General features: G+C 41.0%; 2 protein-coding genes across 2 annotated transcripts; one reads left to right on the top strand and one right to left on the bottom strand.

Annotated features, from left to right (window-relative positions):
- The first annotated feature begins 159 nt into the window (after positions 1–159).
- Positions 160–2353, top strand: LOC115934023 (late cornified envelope protein 1E-like). The gene is made up of 2 exons (XM_031009538.2): positions 160–235; positions 1205–2353. The coding sequence occupies exon 2, from the start codon at positions 1227–1229 to the stop codon at positions 1581–1583; it is 357 nt and encodes a 118-aa protein (XP_030865398.2). The 5' UTR covers positions 160–235; positions 1205–1226; the 3' UTR covers positions 1584–2353.
- Positions 2354–18754: 16401 nt separating this feature from the next.
- LOC101154124 (late cornified envelope protein 1C-like) lies at positions 18755–20649 on the bottom strand. Its single transcript, XM_019039559.4, has 2 exons — positions 20563–20649; positions 18755–19445 (listed from the first exon to the last, which is right to left on the bottom strand). Exon 2 carries the CDS (start codon positions 19423–19425, stop codon positions 19045–19047), a length of 381 nt encoding a protein of 126 aa, XP_018895104.2. The 5' UTR covers positions 19426–19445; positions 20563–20649; the 3' UTR covers positions 18755–19044.
- Positions 20650–21262: the final 613 nt, after the last annotated feature.

Genomic DNA, 21262 nt, shown 5'->3' with positions numbered 1-21262 from the left:
TACTCCTGTCTAGCAGCAGGTGCCCTCAGCCTGGGGAGGGAGGCAGGTGAGGAGCTGCTAGTCACCACCTATCACAGGACCCACGTGGGTATCAGGGGGCAAGTCCTCTCATGCCCAGGCCCTGTCTCACCACCGGAGGCAGAAACCCAGGCTGGGATAAAAGAGCTCAGGGCCAGAGTACCCCATTCACTCACTTCCTGAGGTGCTGAAGGACCCTGTGCTGCCTGTGACTTTGGTATGTGTCCTCTGGGAACAGAAGCAGGGGCTTCCACAGAGGGATGCTCAGATCAGGGTAGCAGGGGTGGTGGGCAGGGCTTCCATGGGGGAGGAGACTGGTAACAACTGGGACAGAAAGAATAACTGGTTGGCTGTGCCTTTGGGCTCCAAAAAAACTGCTGTAGGGTGGAGCAGTCCTCTCGGGATGGGAAACCTTAAAGCACAGAGACCTGGGGCACTCTGATAGGCCACAGGAAGGAAGCCCACCTCTGAAAATACAACCTTGTCCCTGTCTGCAGGGAAGAGCTGGAGCCATGGACAGGGGACCAGAGGCTCCTTTGGGCTTATGGAACTGACACTTTTGTGGGTCTGGGATTTGTTCATAAACTTCCCAGGTTGATTAGGACACACCAAACCTGAGACTCACCATGCCCACCCATCAGCCTGAGCAGGTGGTGAGCTGAGGAAGTCTGAGCTCCAGCCTAAGATCAGGAGGCCAGGGTTCAAATTCCAAGGCTGCAGGAATTTATGGGTTTGTCTGTCTCTGCTTCAACAAAGTAAGTTTACTGAGCCAGTAATATCCAAGATCTTTTGTAGTATGGATATTGCAGAGTAAAACTACCTTGCAAGTTACAAAAGGTAGTGATTACTTTTTCTCTTTAAGAAATAATTTTCCCTAAATGACCTATAAATCATATAATTTCAGGGTGTGAAGACATATTTGGAATAATTTCCTCCTTCACTTATAACACTTTGGACTGTCAGATGCATTTTGTAACATTGTTTGGTCTTAGTTTACGATTTTGTGTAGCAGATAACACACAAGGGTATCCTGAGCTTGCAAAGAGATGATGAGAGAATTTGGGGAAAGTATTGGAAGTGAAACTACTGGACATGATGTTTCCATAATTATAAGTCATACTAAGAGTGTCAGAGGGGCAGAGGTGGCCTCTGCCTAGGTCTGATTTTCTGTCTGACTCTCCCTCAGCTCCTAAGTACCTACTGCCGAGATGTCCTGCCAGCAGAGCCAGCAGCAGTGCCAGCCCCCTCCCAAGTGCACTCCCAAGTGCCCTCCTAAGTGTCCCACCCCCAAATGCCCTCCAAAGTGTCCCCCTAAGTGCCCTCCAGTCTCTTCCTGCTGCAGTGTCAGCTCCGGAGGCTGCTGTGGCTCCAGCTCTGGGGGCGGCTGTGGCTCCAACTCTGGGGGCTGCTGCAGCTCTGGGGGTGGCGGCTGCTGCCTGAGCCATCACAGGCGCCACAGGTCCCACCGTCACACACCCCAGAGCTCTGACTGCTGCAGCCAGCCCTCAGGGGTCTCCAGCTGCTGCGGAGGGGGCAGCGGCCAGCACTCTGGAGGCTGCTGCTGAAGTGGACCTTGACTTCCTCTTCCTTCTGATTCTGCCTGAATAGCTGAGAGGTTCCAGCAAAAGCTTGAAGTCTTGCCTGGAGAATCCCTCTGCTCTGGTGTCAGGAAACCCAAAATCTTTCTCCCAAATGGCATTTAGAGACTTTCTTCTGCAGATCCATGGCTGCCCTGGGAACTCCAAAGCACACACCTAGTTCCTCCCCAGCTCACGCTGCTGTATTCTGTGCTGCCTGAACTGAAGAAATAAAATCCAGAATCTGCTCCCCAACTTGCTACCAGCCTGCTTGATTTTCCTGTTTGTGTCATCCTTGTTCTGCTCCCCTGTGTCTGCTGGTGGCTGCTGAGGCCTTGGTGGACAGAGGATGGGGAAAGGGGTTAGGAGGATAAAGCTTGCATTTTTGTGTGTTTTGTGTTTTTTCTTCTTTCTGTGTTTTCCTTTTAAACCAAGGGACTGAAATAGCATTGAGAAATATTTTTCTTTCAAATTCTGGTTCCTTTCACCTATGTAACTGTAACCCTTAGGCGTGGCCAGGAGGCCGATTTCATCTTCCTTCCCACTATCACCTCTTCACTCTTGTGTTCCTCGTTCCCCACTCCTTCCACTAACAATCTCCCTGGACTCCTCCTCCATATTGTATGTGCATGCATTCACACACACATATGTACATGCACATAGATGAGATGAATCTGCATTGTAAAAAAATTAAATCACATTTGGTGCTGTATAATTTGCATGCAATAAAATTCAATAAAATTAAATGTAAAATTAAATGAGTTTTGTCAAATATTTATAGCTGCACAACTATAATTGCAATAACACACCAAAAATGTAGTTAATTTATTGAGAAGATTTTCAAAATAACACAAAATCTAGAATACATAAATGAAAATGTGGATACAGTTAACCACATTAAAATGAAATTCTAAGTATCAGATAGTACCACTAAAAGCAAGGAAGGATAAAAAATTAACTTGGGAAAATTATAATATATGTGATAGGGAGATGACTCATATTGGTAAGAAACATAGAGTTCATAAAAACTGAGTAAATAAATGTTCCTATAAAAGTTTTGGCAGAATTCATATTTAATTAACAAATAATTAATGAAGAAAACCAATAACTTCTGAAATTAGATTTTAAAAGCAATTTAATCTCATTAATAAAAAAAGCATAGCTCATCTTTTGGGGATGAGAACTCATTATTGGTTCACAAGCTTTCTGTGAGCATTTTAGCTTACAAAACGTTGTTGAAGCTATGTGGAAATGATCACTTACTCTTTGTAATTTAGAATGCTAACTGGCATAACAATTCATGCAAAAGATTTGGTGATTATTCATTTACCAATACTTATTGGATTTCTAGTATTAGGCAAATGAGGCAAAATATAATAATAAAAAATAGATATTTAAGAGTGTTCACTGCTGAAGTGACATCAGATGATGACATAAGATGGTAAATAAGGAACCTCCAGGCTCTAGCTCACTTCAGAGACATTGGACAATGATATACAGACAAAAACAGCTTTCCGAAAACTTTAAAAACAAAGTAAGAAGCTTCAGCAACCAAGCAAAGTTTTAATAAAGAAAGTAACCATACTCAAATGGCAGGAAATTTTGTGGTGCTTTTGCTCACTCCTACCCCATCCCATCTTACACATAATGTGGTGTGGTCAGAGGAGGCTGCACAATTTCTCAGCCTTTCTTACAGATGGAAGGAAAAGAGTGGAACTTGCATGCAAGATTGTGGGTTGTGTGAGGACTGTGTGAGGAACTGGTTTTTGTCTCACCTGAGTTTAGAGCACCAATGAGTCAGTGGCATAGTCTGGATATTTGGTTGAAGGCTGCTGAAAGCAGAGGCTGCACTGTGGCATGAAACAGCTGCAAGGGGACTGCAGACTTGCAAGTGCCTAAAGACCAGAGATTAGCAGCAGAGGAACAACATAGGCAAAGTCTCCAAGAAGAAGCAAGAGTAAGACTCTGAAAAATGTAGACATTTAAAAGCAGTCAGGGAACTGAAACAAAAGTGTCTGTGCACACACACAAACACAAACACAAGCACAAACACTTGCTCAGGGAAGGTGCATCCCCAGAAAAGGTTTGAGAGGACTCTTGAGCCTTCAGACTACACTGAAGGTTTTCCACAGCACAGAGCCAGCTCCCAAAGATGGAGAGACATGGCTGTTTTTGCAAACATCTAATTTTCAACAAAAAAGAAACACAAGGCATGTAAAGAGACAGAGAATTGACCTATTTACAGAAACAAAATATATCTCTAGAAACTGACTTTAAAGAAACACAAACCACTGAATTCCTTGAAGAAGCTTTAAAACAATTGTCTTAAATGCTCAAAGAATTAAAGGAGAACACACAGAGACAACTAATAAAATTAAGAAAATTATGTATTAACAAATAAAAATATCAACAGATGGAAATTATTTTTACAAAGACTCACAAAGAAGTTCTGGGGCTGAAGAATACAATAACGTAATAGAAAAATTATTTAGAGAAGTTCAACAGCAGAGTCAAAGAGGCAGAAGAAAGAATCAGCAAATTTGAAGACAAGTTATTTGAAATTATTGAATTTGAGGAGGAAAATGAAAAGAAAATAAAGTGAAAAAACCTAAGAGACTTATTAGACAAAATAGACTTTAACTCAAAGACTGTTACAAAAGACAAATAAGGACATTACATAATGATAAAAGGAATAATTTAACAAGAATATAGAACCATTATAAACACACATGTGCCTCAAATCAGAGCTCCAACATATATGAAGCAAATATTGACCGAGTTAAAGGGAGAAATGGAGAGGTCTTCAATAATAGTAAGAGACTTCATATTCCACTTTCAGTTAGTAGGTAGAACAACCATACAGAATATCAGTAAGTATACAGAGGACATGGAATACACTATACATCAATTGGACCAAAAGACATATGCAGAACATTCCACCTGGGATTAGCAGAGTACACATTTATCTCAAATACACATGCAACATTCTCCCGGATAGGCCTCATACGGAAGCCCACAAAACAAGTCTTAATAAATGTTAAAATACTGAAACTAGACAAAGTATCTTTTTCCAACTACAATGGAATAAGACTAGAATTCAGTAGCAAAAGGAAAACTGGAAAATCCACAAATATGTGGAAATTAAACAACACACTCTTATACAACCAATGGGTCAGAGTAAAAATTACAAAGGAAGTTATAACATATCTTGAGAAAATGAAAATGAAAACACAGCATACCAAAATTTATGAGATGCAAAGAAAGCAGTGCTAGGAGAGGAATTTATACCTATAAACTCTTACATTAAAAAAGAAAAAAAAATCTCAAATCAGTAACCTAGTTTTACACCTTAAGACTTAAGAAACCAAAAAAAAATTTAAAAAATAAAACAAACAAACAACAACAACAACAAAAAACCATCTGCATCAAAGCTAGTAGAAGGTATGAGGAAATAAAAAAAGATGAGGACAGAAATGAAGTGAAAACTAGAAAAATCAATAGTGAAAATCAACAAAACCAAAAGTTTGTTCTTTGAGAAGACTACCAAAACTGATAAACTTTTCACTAGCTTGATGAAGAAAAAAGAGAAGAATCAAATAACTAAAATAAAAATGAGAGGGAAGGCATTACAACTAACTTATAGAAATAAAAAATTATAGGAGAATACCATGAACAATTGTATGCTAAATTGGATAACCCAGATGAAATGGATAGATCCCTAGAAACAAATCTGAAAAGACCTATAACTAGCAAAGATCAAAACTCTGCCAACAGAATAAAGTGCAGGACCAGACAGCTTCACTCATTAATTCTACCAAACATTTGAAGAGAAATCAACACAAATCTTACTCAATGCTTCCAAAAAATTGAAGAAAAGAGGACATTTATGAATTCGTTCTCTGAGGCTAGCATTATCCTGATGCCAAAGCCAGAAAACTACATAACAATATCTCTGATGATATTGAGGGACGATAAAAATCCTCAACAGCACATCAAAAGGATTATACACCATGACTAATTGTGAATTATTCCTCAAATAGCCAAACCAATCTTGAAGAAGAAAAATATAGTTAGAGTCACATACTTCCTGACTTTAAAACTTATCACAGACAGACATAGTGGTGCATACCTGTAGTCTCGGCCACTCAGGAGGCAGAGGATAGAGGATCCCTTGATCCCAGGAGTTCTAGACAAGCCTGAGCAACATAGTGAGACCTTGTCTCTAAAAAAAAAAATAAATTAATTAATACAATTTATTACAGCAAAGCAACCATAATGAAAATAATGTGTTATTGGCATAAAGACAGACATACAGGTCAATGAAATAGAATAGAAGAGTGGGAGAGAAACTTAAAATAAGTAAGCCTTCATATATATGGTCAAATTATTCTTTTTTTGTCCAAAAACAGGATCTTGCTATGTTGCCCAGGCAGGATTCAAACTCCTGGACTCAAGCAATCCTCCTGTCTCAGTCTCCTGAGCAGCTGGAGCTATAGGCACAAACTATCATGCCTAGCTGATTAAAATGATTCTTGACAAGGGTGCCAATACCACTCAATGGAGAAAGGACAATCTTTTCAACAGGTGGTGCTGGGAAATTTAGATATGCACATGCAAAAGCATGAAGCTGGACCCTCAGCTTACACCATACACAAAAATTAACTCAATAAGGATCAAAGACATAAACATAGAGTTAAAACTACAGGCTGGGCGTGGTGGCTAACCCCTGTAATCCCAGCACTTTGGGAGGCCAAGGCGGGCAGATCACAAGGTCAAGAGATAGAGACCAGGCTGGCCAACATGGTGAAACCCCGTCTCTACTAAAAATACAAAAATTAGCTGTGTATGGTGGTGCACGCCTGTAGTCCCAGCTACTTGGGAGGCTGAAGCAGGAGAATCACTTGAACCCGGGAGGCGGAGGTTGCAGTGAGCGGAGATCATGCCACTGCACTCCAGCCTGCGCGACAGAGCAAGACTCCATCTCAAAATAAATAAATAAATAAATAAACTACAAAATTCCTAAAAGGAAATATAGGAGGAAATCTTCATGACATTGGATTTGACAATGATTTCTTAACTATGATACCAAAAGCACAGGCAACAAATGTAAAAATAGATAAATTAGACTACATAAACATTAGAAATGTATGTGAATCAGTGAACAAAATCAATACCATGAAAAGGAAATCTTTGTTATGGGAGCAAATATTAGCAAATCGTGTATCTGGTAGTGGGTTGCTATACAAAATATGTAAAGAACCCCCACAATTAAACAACAAGTAAACAAACAACGTTATTAAAAATGGAAAAAAAACTTGAATAGACACTTATCCAAAAGAAATTTACAAATAGCCAAAAGATACATGAAAATATGCTCAACACCATTCATAATTAGATTAAATTATTTAAAGTAAAACCCACAATAAGATATCACTTCAAACCCGAGAGAATGACTACTGTAAAAAATAAAGCAAAACAAAACAGAAAATAACAAGTGTTGGTGAGGATGTGGAGGAATTAGAACCCTTGTGCACTGTTGGTGAGCATATAAAATGGTATAATTACTATGAAAAAGAGCATGGTGATTCCTCAAAAAGTTAATAGAATTAACATAGGATCCAGCAATTCCACTTGTGGGTATATACAATACAAAAAGATTGAAAGTAGAGTCTTGACAGGGTACTTGTACACCCACGTTCATAGCTTTATTATTCACAATAGCTAAAAGGTGGAAGCAATCCAAGCATTCACTGCTGGATGATTATAGAAGCAAAAGGAGGCATACACATACAATGTGATATTATATGGCCTTAAAAAGGTAAGAAATTTATGCACATGCTACAATATGAATGAATCCTAAAGATATGCTAAATCAAATAAGCCAGTCACAAAAAGACAAACACTGTATGATTCCACTTATGTGACATATGGGGTGTAGTCCATTTCATAGAAAAAAAAAGTAAAATGGTGATTGCCAGGGGCTGGGGAGAGGCAGTAAGAGAGAACTGTTGTTTAATGAGCATAGAGTTTCAGTGTTGCAAGAAGACAAAAATTCTAGAGATTGGTTACACAACGATGTGATTCTATTTAACATTACTAAACTGTGCACTAAAAAATGATTAAGACAGTAAATTTTGGATTATGTATTTTACCAATTTTTTTTAGAAAAGTATTCACTGCAAAAATTTAGGAGAGTTCAACACAGTTGCAGTATATCAATATATTAACAATTATAACAATAACAGCAATAAAAGTATTTTTTAAATATACTATTTAAATAGAATAGAATTTTCTTCTAGACTTTAATAGTATTTTCTCATCACTGTAATTGTTTAAAGGGTTGTAGATATGGAAAGAACAAAACAAAGATTGCTAACTTAACTTGTTACTGGTTATAGAACACATACAAAAAATTATTCCATTTGAATTATTTCTGGTTAGATCGCAATAGTATTCACTCACATCCCATGAGACGGTGAATTTTTGACTACCTAAAAGAGAAAAACCTTGACAAATAGGAAATTTCAGAAAGTCAGTGCTTTGCTGGACAAGATATCTTATTTGACCTAATAGCTAAGCCATGATATCTCACAGCCAAGATTCAAGTTCCAATCTTCCTAATACAACTATGTTGCTGACTCAACACCTACATCTGAGTTATGTCAGTTGAGAGCTTGGGTGTTGCCCTGCATGAAGACAGAGGCATGGACCAGATGGCATCCCAGCCCTATCATCCTAGATACCAGGAGTTGAACTTCTGAGTAGACCTGCCATTGTGACGACCTGGGAACCAATGTCCTGACCACTCCCCCATTACTAAGCCCTTTGGAACAATATGAGCAGGAGAACAAATGTCATACCCAGGAGGGATGGTGTCAGACCTCTCAGGGTGATGTGGCCCACACACCTCACTGAGCCTGTCTCAGAGTGTGTCTCCTGTGAGGGTGGCCTGAGTCATAAGGAATAGCTGTTTATAAACTAAATCAACGTTAATACCAATGAGAGCATTTAAAAGTCATTAAATATCCATTGTGCACATAGCTCTGTGTTGAAAAACGGAGGTAAAGAAATATGAAACACCCAAGGCAGGCCATCAAAGCATTTACTGTTATCTCATTAGAGTGATATGCCACATGAAGGATAAATTAAAAAGTGGGATTGAGCCACGCTGTCCTGGAAGGGTAGAGGCCACGGCATGCACTACAGGGAGAAGCATAATCAAAGTACAGAATATAATCCAGTTCAGTTTCAGAACATTTCTGAGAATAGATGACAAAGGCTTAAACTAAAGGGAGAACACAAAGTCTTCTTTCGCTGAAGGAATTTGGACTTTTACCCTTATACAGTGTGCAATCATGAACAAGACTTTACTAATGATTTAGTGTTAATTATGTACAGGGATGGAAGAGTGTTTTCTTGGATGTCATAAAAGAACAGAATCAAAGACACACTACAGTGTTTGGAGATACTACGTTATCACAGGAGTCTGGGCAGCTGTAATAATTGATGCTCTGAGACAGGTGGTACACACGCATATACATCTCTCTCAATATGTATGCTCTGTATATGTGTTTATAAATACACATGTATCTCCACCACGTTTTGGTTAGGGTCATCATGTCCATTTTGACCTAGATATCATTCCCAAGTTCTGGGCATATCCAGAGTCTTTCAGGGGCTGGGAAGAAAAGGACTTGTCCCTCATATGGTTTAATCTGGCTTTTCTTGGTCTTCCTCTGAAGAAATAGTTTAATTTGTGGATAACCTTGCAGTCATGGCTGTCTTAGTGACTAGTGTGTCCTAGAATGAACAGCAGCCCATTTCGTTAATATCCTAAAAATGTATAAATTCAGAACACTCCATTCATATAAATCCTGTGGACATGTAGAAAGCTAGTGATTCTAGTGGAGAGAGAGGACAGGGGCTTCCAAAGTAGCAGCATAAACACATTCACATTAAATATTAAGGACTCTTGTTCTTAAAGGGCACCCGTACCCTTATGGTCCGGGATGGGGTTCCGCCAGCCATTTGACCCCACATGGAAGCGTAGACTTATAATGTCTCACAAGCATGTCTCTTTTCTTCCTGTTTCTCACCTGTGACCATCATCCGGTGCTCCCAGTGTGAATCCAGAAAAGTCCAAATTCTCACACTAATACAAAGAGCAGAGCGGCTGCTTCTTGTTTCTCTAATGAGCTGCTTCCTTGTTCACATCTCAGTGCTGACACATCAAGGACCCCACCAGAAGAAAAGGGCTATTTAAAAGCAAACAGATCACCAAACAGCCAGACTCACTCTCATTAGAAAAAAGCTGTGCTTCGTTTGTTAAACAAAGATCAGTATCTTCATTCTGTATTCAGCAAGTTATGAATGTTTCACTTATTCAGAGCCTACAACGTTTCAGTCTCTCTGTCAGGCACATTTTCTCTTTTTTGTGTTACTTTATTGACTTTCACAACCAACTAATTCTTCTGTAACTAATTCTTTTTCATCTTCCAGCTTTATGGTTTAAAAAATGGTACAGGCTAAATAGTTTCAACAGTCCAATCTCGCAGGGCCTGGTCCTGGGCCGGGTTCTACTTCCAGGGTTTTACTTGTGTAGATGTCTACACTGCACCCACAGCCACACAGGTTGGTGGTGCACAGGGACAGAAATAAACATGCATGGAAACCTCAGGGATTAGTACTTCAACTTCAACCCAGGCTGCACGGAGCATCAGGTACTTCGGAAGAGACAGAAATGAGATAGGTCCTAAGTTCTAAGACTGAGAACTGAGAGGCTCTCAGGGCAAGCAGCCTTCAAGTAAATGAGGTGGGTGATGGTAGGAGTCATCCTGAAACCCTGTTTCAAGTAGGCACTTTCCTACCTGGGAGTGGCTGCCTTGAGCCTGGGGAGAGAGGCAGGTGAGGAGCTGTCAGTCACCAACCATCACAAGACCCACGTGGGTGTCAGAAGGAAGGTCCTCTCATGCCCAGGCCCTGTCTCACAGCTGGGGCAGAGCCCAGGCCAGGATAAAAGGGCTCAGGGCCAGACCACCCCATCCACTCACCTCCTGAGGTGCTAAAGAACCCTGTGCTGCCTGTGACTCCGGTAAGAACAGGAGCAGGGATGCTCAGAACAGAGCAGGAGGGAAGGAGGGGCAGGGCCTCCGGGGCTAGGGCCATGTTGTCAGAGGTGGAGAGTTTAGAAAAGACTGAAGGGGCGGGGGCAAAAAGGGGTCTGGCGCTAACTGGAAGCAGGAAGGAAAAGAGGAAAAGAGCTGGCGGGCTGTGCCATGTGCCTTTGAACTCTAGAGGAAACAAACTGCTCTAGGATGAGGTGGGTGTTCCAGAATGGGAACTTTGAAGCACAGAGACCTGCTCCACTCTGGCAGCCCACAGGAGGGAAGCCCACCTCTGAAGATACAACCCTGTCTCTGCCTGCAAGGGAAGAACTAGAGCTGTGGACATGGGACTAAAGACTCTTTGGGGTTTATGAACCCCACATTTTCATGGGTCTGAGATTTGTTCACAAACTTCCCAGCTTGGTTAGGACACACCAAGCCTGAGACCCACCATGTCATCCCATCAGCCAGAGCAGGTGGTGAGTGAGGAAGTCTGAGCTCCAACCTGAGATCAGGGGGTCAGGGTTCAAGTACTAGGTCTGCAGAAATTGCTAGGTTTATCTGTCTCTATTGAAGTGAGTTTACTGACCTAGTAGTCTCCAAGATCCTGCACAATGCTGACCTTCCAAAGTAAAATCGTCTTGCAAGTTATGACCAGAGAGAATGACTGCTTCTTCTCCTTTAAAAATAATTTTCTCTTAAATGACTCATAAATTAGACAATTTCAGTCTTAAGATATATTTGTAATAATTTCCTCCTCCACTGACAACACATCAGAATCTTAGATGCATTTTGCAATATTGTTTAGTCTTAGTTTACAGTTGTCTGACATCCAAAGATATCTTGAAAAAGATGATGTGAGAATTTGAGGAAATTATTGGAAATAAAACTACTGAAGATGATGCTTTTATACTTGAGAGGTGCTAAGAGTGTCACAGGGGCAGAGGTGGCCTCTGCCTGGGTCTCACTTGTTATTTGACTCTCCCTCAGCTCCTGAGCACCCACCACCAAGATGTCCTGCCAGCAGAGCCAGCAGCAGTGCCAGCCCCCTCCCAAGTGCACTCCCAAGTGCCCCGCCCCTAAATGTCCCCCTAAGTGCCCTCCAGTCTCTTCCTGCTGCAGTGTCAGCTCCGGAGGCTGCTGTGGCTCCAGCTCTGGGGGCGGCTGTGGCTCCAACTCTGGGGGCTGCTGCAGCTCTGGGGGTGGCGGCTGCTGCCTGAGCCATCACAGGCGCCACAGGTCCCACCGTCACACACCCCAGAGCTCTGACTGCTGCAGCCAGCCCTCGGGGGGCTCCAGCTGCTGCGGAGGGGGCAGCGGCCAGCACTCTGGAGGCTGCTGCTGAAGTGGACCTTGACTTCCTCTTCCTTCTGATTCTGCCTGAATAGCTGAGAGGTTCCAGCAAAAGCTTGAAGTCTTGCCTGGAGAATCCCTCTGCTCTGGTGTCAGGAAACCCAAAATCTTTCTCCCAAATGGCATTTAGAGACTTTCTTCTGCAGATCCATGGCTGCCCTGGGAACTCCAAAGCACACACCTAGTTCCTCCCCAGCTCACGCTGCTGTATTCTGTGCTGCCTGAACTGAAGAAATAAAATCCAGAATCTGCTCCCCAACTTGCTACCAGCCTGCTTGATTTTCCTGTTTGTGTCATCCTTGTTCTGCTCCCCTGTGTCTGCTGGTGGCTGCTGAGGCCTTGGTGGACAGAGGATGGGGAAAGGGGTTAGGAGGATAAAGCTTGCATTTTTGTGTGTTTTGTGTTTTTTCTTCTTTCTGTGTTTTCCTTTTAAACCAAGGGACTGAAATAGCATTGAGAAATATTTTTCTTTCAAATTCTGGTTCCTTTCACCTATGTAACTGCATCCCTCAGGCATGGCCAGGAGGCCGACTTCATCCTCCTTCTCACTGTCACCTCTTCACTCTTGTGTTCCTCGTTTCCCACTCCTTCCACTAACAATCTCCCCAGACTCCTCCTTCAGATTGTATGTACATGTAGTAGACATATAAATATACGTGTGTGTACATGTGTATATATACACACATATTTATATATACTCACATTATATGGAATAAATCTTTAGTTTTTAAACTTAAATCACTTTTATTGATGTATAACTTTCACACAATAAAACCCCTTTTTAAAATATACAATTCAATTAGTTTTACCAAATGTATACACTATTTTGTAACCACAATTGCAAGGAACACTCTAAAAATGTAGTTGATTATTTATTAATCACTATTTGCAGTAAGGTTTAAAAATAGGCTATAAGTTTATGGATTTACTTCTGGATTTTCTATTTTTTTTTTTTTGGTTCATACATCTGTTTTTATGCCAGCACTATACTGTTTTGGTTAGTATAACTTTGTAGTATAATTTGAAATCAGGTAGTATGATGCCTCCAGCTTTATTCTTTTTTACTCAGGAGCACTTTCGCTATTTGGAGTCTTCTATGGTTCCATAAAAATGTTAAGCCTTTTTTTCTGTTGTATTAGTCAGGATTCTCCAGAGGGACAGAACTAATAGGATATATGTATACATGAAAGGAAGTTTATTAGGGAGAATTGGCTCGCGTGGTATTTCAACAGAGATTGCATTGAACTTGTAGACCACTTTGAATACTGTAGACTTTTTAACAATATTAATTCTTCCAGTTCATGAGCCTGAGACATCTTTCCATTTGTTTGTGTCTTCTTCTATTTATTCATCAATGCTTTTAGCTTTCATTGTAGTTCTTTCACTTCTTTGGTTAAATTTATTTCTGGCTATTTTATTTTTATGGCTATTATAAATGAGATTGTTTTCTTGATTTCTTTTTCGGATTGATTTCTATAAGTGTATAGAAACACTACTGATTTTTGTATGTTGATTTTGTATCCTGCCACTTTACTAAAGTTGTCATTTCTAAGAGTTTCTTGGTGGAGTCTTTAGTTTTTCTAAATCTAATATCATGTTATCTGCAAAAAGGATAATTTGACTTCTTCCTTTGAAATCTGGATGACACTTATCTCTTTTCCTTGGCTAATTGCTCCGGTTAGGACTTCTACCATATGTTGAATTAAAGTGGTGAAAGTGGGCATCCTTGTCCTATTTCATACTTAGTAGAAAGCCTCTCCATTTTTCTTCATTCAGTATAGTATTAGGTGTGGGTTTTATCATGTTGAGGTATGTTCCTTCTACATGCAGTGTCTTGAAGGTTTTTAACCACCAAGAGATGTTGAATTTTATTGAATGCTTTTTCAGCCTCTATTGACAAAACTTAAGCTAGACCAAGAAAAAAAGAGAGAAGCCCCAGAAAAATGAAATCAGATAAAAAATGAAACATAATAACTTGTATCACAACAATATAAAGGATAATTAGAGACTGTTATGAACAACTGTACACCAACAAATTGGAAAACCTGGAAAAAAATAGATAAATTACTGGACAACCTACCGAGATTGAACCATAAAGAAATAGAGAACCTGAACAGACCAATAATGAGTAATGAGATTAAAGCAGTAATAAAAAGTTTCCCATCAAGAAAAAGACCCAGACCTGATAGATTCCTTACTGGAGTCTACCAAACATTTAAAGAAGAGCTAATTCTGATTCTACTCAAACTATTTCAAAAAACTGAAGAACACCAAATACTTCTAAACTCATTCTACAAGGCCAGAATCACACTGATACCAAACCAAACAGACACAATAGAAAAAGAAAACTACAGACCAATATCTCTGATGAATATAGATGCAAAAATCCTCAACAAAATACTAGCAAACAGAATTCAATACTACCCTAAAAAGATTATTCACCATGATCAAGTGGGATTCATCCCAGAAATGCAAGAATGGTTCAACATATGCAAATAAATAGACATAATGCATCACATCAGCAGAATCAAGGATTGTCTTCTTTTTTAAGGCTGAATAATATTCCTTCTGCTATATAGTATATATATTCAGAATTTTTAAAATTCAATCATCCACTGACAGAAATTTAGGTTGTTTCCAGATCTTGGTTATTGCTAATAATGCTGAAATAATGCTGGGAGTACAGATATCTCTGGAAAATACTGATTTTATTTCCAGAAGTGGAGTTAGCAGATCATGAGGTAGTTTTATTTTCTATACTTTTAGGAAATTTCATACGGTTTTACATAATGGCTGTACCAATTTATATTTCCACCAACAGTGTACAAGAATTCCCTTTTTGCCACATCCTTGCCAACACTTGTTATATTTCATCCTTCTGATAATAGCCACTTTAACAGGCATGAAGCGATATCTCATTGTGGTTCAGATTTGCATTTCCCTGATGATTAGTGAGATTGAGAACCTTTTTCTGTATACCTGTTGGACATTTGTATGTCTGAGAAATAGCTATTCAGTCTTTTGCTTGTTTTTAAATTGGGTTGTTTGGTGTTGCCATTCAGTTGTATGAGTTCCTTCATGTATAATTATTAAGAGTTTGTCAAGATGAGAAAGCAAAACAAGATCACCAGTTTCCTTGGTGCTGGCTGTGATGCACAGAGATAAAAATATAACTCTGCTTAAAGTATTATATTTCCAGTTAGATCTCAGTAATGTTTCGTTCCATCCCATGTTATGACAAAATGTTGATGATGTAAAAGATAAATGCCTTGACCCTCAGAAAAATCAGTGCTTTGCTGAGCAACATGTCTGTATTGACCTGATAGCTAGGCTGTGATTTCTCAAAGCCAAGACTTAATTTCCAGTCTTTCTGATACAACTATGTTGCTGACTCATCACCTACATCTGAGTTACTTCAGTTGAGGGCTTGGGGTTGCCCTGCATGAAGGCAGAGGCATGGACCAGATGGCATCCCAGCCCCATCATCCTAGATACCAGGAGTTGAACTTCTGAGTATACCTGCCATTGTGACAGCCTGGGAACCAATGTCCTGACCACTGCCCCATTACTAAGCCTTTTGGAACAATCTGAGCAGGAGAACAAACGTCATACCCAAGAAAGACGGTGTCAGACCTCTCAAGGTGATGTGGCTCACACACCTCACTGAGCCTGTCTCAGAGTGTGTCTCCTATGAGGGTGGCCTGAGTCATAAGGAATAGCTGTTTATAAACTGTAAAGTCAATGCTATTACCAACAAGAGGATTTAAAAGTCATTAAATATCCATTGTGCGCATAGCTCTGTGTTGAATATTGAGGTAAAGAAATATAAAACACTCAAGGCAGGCCATCAAATAATTTACTATTATCTCATTAGAGTGATATGCCACAGGAAGGGAAAAAAAAGTGGGATTGAGCCCTGCTGTCCTGGAAGGGCAGAGACCATGGCTTGCATCGCAGAGAGAAGCATAATCAAAGTACAAAAAATAATCCAGTTCAGCTTCAGGTCATTTCTGAGAGTACATGACAAAGGCTTAAATGAGAGGGAGCACACAAAGTCTTATTTCACTGCAGGAATTTGGACATTTACCCTTAAACAGTGTGCAGTCCTGAACAAGACTTTACTAATGATTGAGTGTTAATTATTTATGGAGATGAGAGAGTCTTTTCCTGAATCTCACACTGCAATAGTATCAAGGAGGCCCTTTTATCCTGGTCTTGGGCTGTGCTCCTGAGGGGTGAGGCAGCACCTGGGCATAAGAGGACCTGCCTCTTGTCACCAACATGGGTTGTATGACCAGGTGATAACCAGCAGCTTCTCACCTGCCTCCCTCCACAGGAGATCAGAATAGCTCCCATCAGTGCCACCTCATTTTTCTTGGAGCTGCCTTAGGCCTTTTTCTTGGAGTTTGGCCTCCCAAGTCCTCTTTTTCTATATCCCTGATGGTATCATTTAAACCAAAATTTTACAGAAGTCTTTTAATGTCCCTGATGTGTCCCAGATTCTGTGTGTGTGTGTGTGTGTGTACGCATGTGTGTGCAAATACATTTCTATGCCATCACAGTTACAAGCCTGGTAGGAGTCGGACATATCTGGGACAGAATCCTGGTTCTGTCACTTATTAACTGTGTGACTTCTGAAAATCCTAAATTATCTCATCCTCCGTTTCCTGAAATTTAAAATGAAGATAATAAAGATTAGTCTCCAGGATGTCGTGAGGATCAATGAAATTGTAGAAAGAAAATGCACATTAAAGTTCCTGTAACACAGTGAACCCTCATATGAAACACCTGTCTCTCAATAATTTTAAAGGGAATGAACACTTTTTGAGATGGTCCAAGTCTCGGGCACTATGTGGAGTGAAGGACCCCACGGAAAAGAGTTCCCTAGTGGAGGAGGCTGGAAGACCTGAAAAAATAGGAGGACTTGAAATACAATGGGAAAGTTTTAGTGTTATTGCTTTGTTTCAACATGAACAAAAGTTTTTGTCTGAAGGTCTATTTAAAAACATTTTTAGGAGATTAAGATTTACTAATGTCAATTTGGTATATAACAGGTGTTCCTTTTGTATCTTGAGGAAAATATTATTTAAAAAATAAAAGAACTAATTAGATGAAAGCAAATTAGACTAGGGAGTAATCATGTGAAAAAGTTCTCTTTTCAGGAAGTGTCCAAAACAATTCTCCAGAACGTGTGATAAGGTAGAAATGGCCACAATAATACCAATATCCAGGTCATAACGGGTATAGAGAATCAATATCTGAGATATGTATATGAACATAGGCATAGATAGATATAGAAGTAGATTATATAGATATGGATATATAATCGGCCTTGTTCTATTATTACAGTATCACATATCTCGAGATGCATGGCCTTCCCTGAAGTTACAATGCCTTACTTCTCTAGGGTTTCTCCATGATTCTAATTTTCACTGGAATCTGAAAATGATCTTTCCACACCATCCCACACTCCAGAAATAATTACCCCTGACCATTAAGAAAATCTCATCCAGAGCTCTGCACTGTGTTCAGGATCAAGGTCAATGTCCATTGAGTGACATTCAAGGCTCTGTGCATAAGACCCTGTACAATTCCTCTAATTTATGCTTTGCTAAGCAGGACTGCCTATTAGCTATACTTTGAAGATATCTCTTCCTACTTTACCTCTATGTTTTATTCCAATATTTTTTTTCTCTCTGAGACACTGCAGTTCAAATCTCACTTGCTCCATTTTCCTTTTTTTTTTTTGACATACCTCATGAATCAGGTTTTAACAAAACTTTGGACAGCACAATTTGTGACTTATATTGTGTAGTCCCCATCAGCTACTAGTACAAGGTCATGGCCACATGGGTGGTTAAAACTTTTTAAATCCTGTCAGCAGTATTAGTGCTGGGGTTTCATGGAAGGTATGAATGGTAAGACTTAGAAAAGAAGTTGGAAACACTTTCTGTTAAGTCTTAAATGTAATACTTAAGAAGCACATGCATTTTTCTATAGAGAGTCATGGGCAAGTTGAGAAATATGGTACAGGGAGTGTGTTCTGGAATAAAGTGTAGATAATTTAATGAAGATGGAGAAGGAAGAAAGCAACAAGATTTGATGGAAGGTTAATAGAAAAGCAATTTTTACTTGCAAATGTGCCTGGAACGAAACTTATTGCAGAATTAGTCAGTGGGAAAACTGTATTTTCAAAATATATTCATGGGTTTTGTTCTCTTTTATTTCATTTGTTTACTTATTATATTTTTCTTTTTTATCCATGTATATACATGCATGTGTGTGCATGTTTGTGTGTGCACCTGGAGATGTGCAGACGTGTGTGTTTTTGCATGTGATGTGTGTGAGGGAGGAAGGATATTGGTGTGGCTAGGTCAGGAGGAGCAGACTGCACTCACAGAGAAAGAGAAGCATGGAGAGACTGGTCAAGCCCTTGAAAGAGACCAGAAACAAAGAAGCTATGTTTCTAAGAGACAGTTCAGACTTGGTTAGAAGCAATGCTGCTTCAGGCCAGTTGACATAGGACAGACAGAGTTGGGAGCAATGGTCCCTTCCCACTCCTGCCCCCATTAACCCCAATTCACTCCAGAGTGCCCCACTGTCCCCTGAGGTTCCAAGGCCACCAACTGCAGAGGACAAGGTGAAGAGAACAAGAGCCACTCAAGGAGAATAGGGTCCTCATAAAACAAGACACTGAGCAGATTCCTTGTTTTAGTCCTTTAATCAGCAGATGCACGCTGCAAATGACATGGAGTAAGCTAGGGGCTTAGACAGAGCATGGGAGGGTAGCCACAAAGGTGAGGTCCAAGGCCAGTGAATGGAGATCCAGGAGAGGATCTGAGTTTCTCGACTCCAGGGAGAAGATATGCTCTTGGCAAGTTCCGAGCTTTCCCTTGGACCTGTGAGCCTCTCAGGCAGGCCTAGTAGGAGAAGGGGGATGTCCTTGGCAGTTTGCTGTCCTGGATTCTGCTCTTCTAGGCTCAGGGTCCACTTCAGCAGCAGCCTCCAGAGTGCTGGCCACTCCCCCGCCCACAGCAGCTGGAGCCCCCCGAGGGCTGGCTGCAGCAGCCAGAGCTCTGGGGTCTGTGGCAGTGGGACCTGCGACGTCTGTGGTGGCTCAGACAGCAGCCACCACCCCCAGAACTGCAGCATCCCCCAGAGCTGGAGCCACAGCTGCCCCCAGAGCTGGAGCCACAGCTGCCCCCAGAGCTGGAGCCACAGCAGCCTCCGGAGCTGACACTGCAGCAGGAAGAGACAGGAGGGCACTTAGGGGGACACTTTGGGGGGCACTTTGGGGTGGGGCACTTGGGAGGGCACTTGGGGGTGCACTTGGGAGGGGGCTGGCACTGCTGCTGGCTCTGCTGGCAGGACATCTTGGTGGCAGATTCAGGAGCTGAAAGAGAGTCAAACAGCAAGTCAGACCTAGGCAGAGGCCACCCCTGCCTATTCTTGTCCTTTCCACATTGTTTCTATTTCCTTTATTTTGATGAACTGTTCAAATGTCATGGTAAATCATTAATCACTGAAAATTTTGTTATTTCTTGTAGTTTGGCAAATGCTCTCACACTGTATCTTTTGAGTTCACAATTTCATCTTAAGACAGTCAAGAATTACTATATCTTTTACAAAGAAGGAAACTGAGGCAGTAAGCCATATGAAAAAATATCTGTCAAGATTAAACATTTAGTAAATTAAAGGAAGCAGTTTTTCTCTTTGTGTCAAATAAAACCCTGAAACTGTCCAGTGTGGAAACCTGGGGATATAAATATTTTCTTGGAAAAAGATAATGAAGGATTATCTCTTGGAGTAACTTCCTAGGAGACTTTGTCTTGTAAAAACCTGCGCATGTACAATTGTAAATGGTTTTGGAGACAGGCTGGTCTCACAGGCTCCCTTTGTTAAGGAAGATGCTGGAGAACAGTATTTTTGGTGCATAGAAGGGATTTGAACTCAGGTGCCCTGGCTCTAGGCTGGTGCACTGCCATAATCATCACACAAAGGCCTCACAGTAACATCTTGGCACAGTGATCCTCACTCAGCTTGCTATGTCTAACTAGTTAAAGAGATTCTAAATTCCAATTTGAATCTAGAGATAAGTGAGTTTCAAAAAGCCCTAAAAGATCCATTAATTATCTCTACTCCACTGACTGAGAACTACTATCTCCAGCTCAAATTTGCAAGGAATGTCTCTGAAAAGTAAGTGTTTTGCTCTGAAAAGTAAGTGTCCTATTTGAAGCTGTTCTAGCAGAGTCTATTTGCCTGGGCTTCAACTCCCTCTGTCCTTAAAATTCAACCAGCTGAAGCACAAAGGCAGAGACATCTAATTCTTATTTGTGTTACCAGTTGGCCCTCTCCCTGCCTCCTGAGCACATCCTCCTTCAATCTTTCGGAGGTCTTGACTTCTATCCAGATGGATCTTAGCCCTCAAGGTCCTGCCCAGCCTCCCCTCCTGCCTAGGGCTGAGCAACCCTCTGTGGAAGCCCCAGCTCCTATTCTCAAAGAACACTTACCGGGGTCACAGGCAGCACAGGGTCCTTCAGCACCTTGGGAGGTGAGTGGATGGAGTGCTCAGGCCCAGAGCCCTTTTATCCTGGCCTGGGCTCTGCCTCCAGCTGTGAGACAGGGCCTGGGCATGAGAGGACCTGCCTTCTGACACCCACATGGGTTCTGAGGTGGGTGGTGACTGGCAGCTCCTCACTTGCCTTCCTCCATGGGGCTCAGAAAAGCTGCTCCCAGCTTGGACTATGGCCACGTAGAAATAGAAATGAAGTGGGAAAATCCCTACCATCATTTCCTGTGTTGTTCTCCGTGGAGAATACCTAATCTGTTTAGTCTTGGAGCTTGAGTTCTCTGTTTTGTTAACTCCCAAATCTTACCTCTGTGGCTCTGGGCAACCTGGCTTAACTCAAGTTTCATAAAATCCTCCAACCCTCAACTATCTTATAGTTGTGTGTGTGTGTGTGTGAGTGTGAGAGAGAGAGAGTGTGTGTGTGTGTGTGTGTGTGTGTGCTTCCGTATTAAAGCCATTAGGTAACTGGTTAAAGAGTCAGACCTAGAGAGAAACCTGATTCTGCCACTTATTACCTGCATGACCTTATGAAAAGCATTAATACCTCATCGTTCTTGTTCTCAGTTTGTCAACTCTGTAATAGAGATAATATAAAAATAATTGTCCAGGGATGGCTGAAAGTCAATGAAATCATGCAAAGG

Source organism: Gorilla gorilla, chromosome 1, assembly GCF_029281585.2.
Source record: "Gorilla gorilla gorilla isolate KB3781 chromosome 1, NHGRI_mGorGor1-v2.1_pri, whole genome shotgun sequence".
Lineage (NCBI taxonomy): Eukaryota > Metazoa > Chordata > Mammalia > Primates > Hominidae > Gorilla > Gorilla gorilla.
Note: the sequence above shows the minus strand (reverse complement) of the source record. Positions and strands in the feature narration are given on the sequence as shown.